Source organism: Cynoglossus semilaevis, chromosome 10 (genome assembly GCF_000523025.1).
Source record: "Cynoglossus semilaevis isolate Cse_v1.0 chromosome 10, Cse_v1.0, whole genome shotgun sequence".
NCBI lineage: Eukaryota > Metazoa > Chordata > Actinopteri > Pleuronectiformes > Cynoglossidae > Cynoglossus > Cynoglossus semilaevis.
The window spans coordinates 19277098-19282186 of NC_024316.1; the positions used below are offsets into that span (position 1 = coordinate 19277098).

At 48.6% G+C, this 5089-nt stretch overlaps 2 protein-coding genes across 2 annotated transcripts in view; both read right to left on the reverse strand.

Moving 5' to 3' along the window:
- The window catches only part of plcg1 (phospholipase C, gamma 1), a 15590-nt gene extending 13828 nt beyond the window's left edge, over positions 1-1762 (reverse strand). The window contains exon 1 of the mRNA XM_025059164.1: positions 1457-1762. The gene's annotated coding sequence lies outside the window, so the exon portion shown is untranslated. The remainder of the gene's footprint in view (positions 1-1456) is intronic.
- A 1030-nt stretch (positions 1763-2792) lies between these two features.
- The window catches only part of ncoa6 (nuclear receptor coactivator 6), a 9300-nt gene continuing 7003 nt past the window's right edge, over positions 2793-5089 (reverse strand). The window contains 6 exon segments of the mRNA XM_025059729.1: positions 2793-3043; positions 3381-3517; positions 3716-3757; positions 4210-4246; positions 4326-4376; positions 4550-5069. Coding sequence (XP_024915497.1) covers positions 2997-3043; positions 3381-3517; positions 3716-3757; positions 4210-4246; positions 4326-4376; positions 4550-5069 — 834 coding nt within the window. The 3' untranslated portion in view covers positions 2793-2996.

The window sequence follows — 5089 nt, forward strand, 5'->3', positions numbered from 1 at the left end:
AAAGTATTTACAGAGCCACAACAGGGAATTATTTTAGAAGAAATGTTTTGGTTTTTGTGAAATTCTTTCAGATTTATAGAATACTGTACAACAGGACAACTGACGCAGGGCAACTGACGAAGGACAACCGACGCAGGGCAACTGAGGAAGGACAACTGACGCAGGACAACTGAGGAAGGACAACTGACGCAGGACAACTGACCTGACATTAATAATGGTTTGAATCTCAAATGTATTCAATTACATTTTCAACACTGCCCATTTTTAAAATGTGAACAACAATAATACCATTATCCTACTGTATACTGTAATCTTGGATTTGTATCCTAGTAGATAAAAAAGTATTTAATACCATGAACAACAGAGTCTGGAGCAGAGAAACACAAGGTTTACATGTTTGATGAGGATCGTGTAGATTTGCTTTTCTTTTCAGAAATGATTTGTTCTCACATTAATGCTGACTGTGTGACCAACAAGAGACAAGTGTCAACAACAACAAGTGTCAACAACAACAAGTGACGACAACAACAACAATCTACAATGTGTTCTGTTTTCTCTTTGGAGAAAAACACATTTTAGTTTGTACTAACTTTTTGAGACATTGGTTTCTGGTCCAAGTTTCTCTCTCTCTCACACACACACACACACACACAGCCACGGTGTGATAACATCACATTAGGACGCTCATGTTGCTGGCTAACCTTTAGCTTCTCCACGCTAGCCTGTAGCAGCCTCATGGTGAACCGTTTGTTTTTTTACTGATCTTGTCTTTTCATCTTAGAGGTGGCTGCTTTTTTCAAGTGTTTTTTCGGTGTGTGCTACGGAGGCCTGGACGGACTGTCACCAGCTTTTGTTGAATGACGTCGTTTACCTTTTGTCATCATTGTATCATTTTGGATGAAACGCACTTTAAAGAATGTTCATGTTGATTCTTTACAAAGTGTCGTTTTCTACCGCAGGACGTGGTTTCCTCTCCGTCCTTCAGACTCCCAGACAACATGACGCTGGGCCACGAACAGACTCTCACTTTACCGTGGAATAAAAAGACTTTCACCGCGTTTTCACCTTTGTCGCAACACACACAAAATCACCGCATTCCAGGCAAAATAAACACAAGAACAAGTCTCCATTTTAAAAGTAAGAGCTGGCATGAAGTGACAAACGACCGTTAAACTATCAAAGAACCTCAGAATGATACAGCAGAGCAAGAAGAAACGTCGGGTAACTACGGTGTACAAACCGGGCCGGTGCGGCTAACACTGGGCCAAGGGAGAAGCAATGGTCGGTGTGAGTCTGGGAGGATAAACAACCTCCGCCCAGGGAGCTGCAGCCGTGTGTCCTCCTCTCTCCTCTTTTCTCCTCCTCTCCTCTCTCCTCTTTTCTCCTCTCCTCCTCTCCTCAGCGTGTGGACACAGAAACACAGTGGGAAATAACACGTCGCAGCAGCTCAACCTACCGCCGCAATCTCGGCCCCGCAGCACATCTCCAGCGACGCAGCCCGCTTCTCTCTCTCCTCGTTCCTCGGCTTCTTTCTCCGTTTCCCTCTGGCCTGCGACCTAGTTTTCTCCGATTAAATCATTACTACTTTCTGAAAGTACCAGCGGTGCCGACGACGACGACCTTTGCGAGTTCTTCTGCGCCCGGACCAACGACGCTAAGACACGAAGACGACCGCCGAGACGCTACGCAACTTTGTCCGCTGTGAGACAGAGCCAGAGCTGCGGCCTCCTCCTGGCGTCAAGACAACGGAGATGAACACACACACAATACCGCTGAGATTTTTCACAATAAGAGCTTTCACCAAAGCCCTTGACGTACAGACAGATAAAATGAACCCGACTAGTCGTCAGTCTCTGACGATCATTCAACGTTTATTCTTTTAGTTTGATACTTCTAAATTTAGGACGGGTGCGGAGTTGACAGATATCTACCGAGGTTGGTGAGAAGATCCATGATGACACTGAGATGTTCCCAAGATTGACAGACGTGGAAAAGTCAGAGTGTAAAATCATAGAGAGGAGAACACACTGAGCAGATGTTCGTGGAGAGGAGACATCAGTGGTCCTGGTCCTGGTCCTGGTCAGCCTGACCATATGAACAGGCTTGCTGTGTTCTTTTAAACTGACCTCTGTAGGTCTGTAGATCTGTAGGTCTGTGACCCTCTGGGCCACGACACCACCTGGATTCAGTGGTAGAAGACGAAAACGCCCCCCAGCCCCACGAACCCCTCGGCTGCAGCTTCTTGGTGACGTTTGGGACTCTCACCTTTTTTTCTGACGTCCCTGCTTTCATTTTTGTCTCATATCAACAGCACGTTTTCTTCGACTTCATTCACATCAAAGTCAAACTTCAGAAGTCACTGGGGATTTCGGTTTTTAATTTAATAAGTGAGTCATATCACCAGTAGGGGTCGTCCCACATTCACTTTTTGCCGATATACGATATTGACCAATCACTTCATACCGATATAGAGGACCACAGTGTCCTGGTAGTTAAGATAGTTAAGCACCGCCTGCTCACTAAGTTGGTGGGTTAAAGCCACGCCCCCTTCACTGTTATTAAAGTGTCTTTGTTATTCAGTCAAGGTGAGGGTTTCTGAAGTAGGAAATAAGATAGCGACCTTCTCTCTCTCTCTCTCACACACACTCACCGTAGTCGATCACTCAGGGGGAAATATGAGGATGATTTAATGAATAGAGAAATAACTCAAGGACAGAGTTCCAGTAGAACCTCAAGTTTTCATTCTAATTCTAATTTCATAATAATAGACAAACCATAACAAACAGCAGGACTGCATGAGTACTTCTTATTTAATACAAAAGCATATACACATACACACACACACACACACACAGTGTGCACACATCCTAACTACAGTCTCAAATAACAAAATGGACAAAACAGGACTTTAAAAAAACAGTCTGTACATGGAGCAAATGTTTGAGGACAAGAACATCTGCAGGACAGTGCACGTGTGGCCGTGGCTGCAGCGGCGCCTACTTGGACTTCCTTCTCTTGGCCTGGGTGGGGCTGGCACCAGCTTCTGTTCAAACACACACAATCAGAGGAATCAGTGTTCTCAGGTCAGTCTTCACAGACCATATGACAGACACCGCAACGGTCTCTATTTTTGAGTACCACAAGGGGGAGTCCAAGAACTTCAGTCCTATATACTGAAACACACCCAGCCAATGAAACAGTGACGTTTTTCACATCACTTTTGTTCAGTGATGACTGCGCTGAGGTGATCCCGGTCACACCGGATCTGAGGTGATCCCGGTCACACCGGATCTGAGGTGATCCCGGTCACACCGGATCTGAGGAACGTTCTATGGTCAGCACAAACGTGGAAGTGTGACCAGGGTGAAACCATGTTCTACCTTTCACAGCAGCCGTGGTTCCAGGCCTGGCCGACCTCTTCCTGGTGCCACTGTCAGCAGCTGGCTCCTCCTCCACCTCCTTCTCCGCCCTGGAGCTGCGCCTGCTGGGTCCCTTGGGCTTCTCCAAAGCAGCTCTGCTGAGAAGAGATCAACCGTGGAGAGGAGCGTGTTACTGAAGATCGAGCCGAACCACCGCGCTCCGCTCCAAGTCAGACATAAAACCACAGAGGACTGCTGTTTTTCCTCCTCTACCACAGACACCGCCCGTCACCGTCGTCAGCCGGACAGCGACCCCGTGGCCGCCGGTCTGCAGCCTCACTTGTTCAAATACATACCTGGGGACTAAGTTGTTGGGCGTCGTTCTTTTCTTTGCCCATCTGTGATAGAAGTGGAAAAACAGCAGTGAACTGTACGCTGTGCTGAACAAACATGTTTCACCTGCCCACCACAACCAGACGAGGTCAGAAGAACCACCAGGGGTCACTGTTCTGAAGTCAAACATGCTGATCAGACATGCCAGGTGTTGAGGTCAGGTGACAGTTATTCACCACCAGGTGCAGAAAAAGAAAAGAACTCTCCTGGAGTTTTTAGGTTTTGAGAAATGAATAGTCAGAAACTGCCAAACAACCATCCCATAAAGCAGTGGTTCTCAAACTGTGGTCAGGGGTTTGGAGTATCAGCTGTGTGAAATGTTGGTGAAACTGTAATACTGAGGGCGACGGAGGTGGTGCGTGCTGTCAAAAGTTTGAGAACCAGCGGAACGAAGCGTTACTGAGACAGAAGAAGGGGGGGGGGTAAGGTGGGGGAGGGGGGGCTGAACTAATCTCACCCTTGTTGTTCAGAGATTAGAGCTGAGGCCTCGTCACCTGGGAAGAAGACAAAGATTATTTTAACATCACCATCAGACACCGTTGACTCTAACGTGGGTTGACACTTGGTACTTACTTGTGTTTTCTGTGGGAACCGATTGTTGTGGTGGAGTTTCTGCAACAGCTTCTAAAAATAATAACAGTATTTAGAGTTTGCACAAAAAAAATGGTTCCATAGCTTCAAAAAACCCCTCTAGGCCTTACCATCAGTAAAATCACCAATTTAATATTTTAAAATCTGCCCAGCACTGAACACACACCAGTTCTCACTGGGTGACTGGTCTGGAACCCAGTGTTTACCTGTGGTGATCTGAGTGTCGTCAGGCGGCGCTGCTGGTGGGGGGGCAGGAGGAGCCACGGTCGGGGGGTCAGACTGGACTGGAGGAGCTCCACCAGGGTTGGCAGACTCACCACCAGGCGGAGGGGCAACAACAATTGGTACAATGGATGGAATGGGACTGTTGACGGCTGTGACGGCAGGAACCAGGGTGGTGGAGGGGGAGGGGGCGCCTGTGCCCGTTCCCACCACTGTGGCAGTGGGGGCCTGAGAAAAGATGCTCTTGTTTGGACCCGGCTCTGTGGCCAACGCAGGAAGTGCGCCCTGGCTCAGTGTGTGAGTGGGAGCAGCAGCCTGGCCAGGAGCTGAGGCTGGAGAGGAGCGTGCAGGAGCCCTCACCTTGTTGGAGCCCCCTGTGGGAGGGGGGGGAGTTCTCACCTCCATCTGAACAGCAGGGGCAGCAGTGGGGTGGGGCAGCTGAGGGGGAACAGCCACAGCCACAGCCACAGACACTGACACTGACCTGTCCACGGGACTGGGCACCACGGCAGCTGAAGATGGAG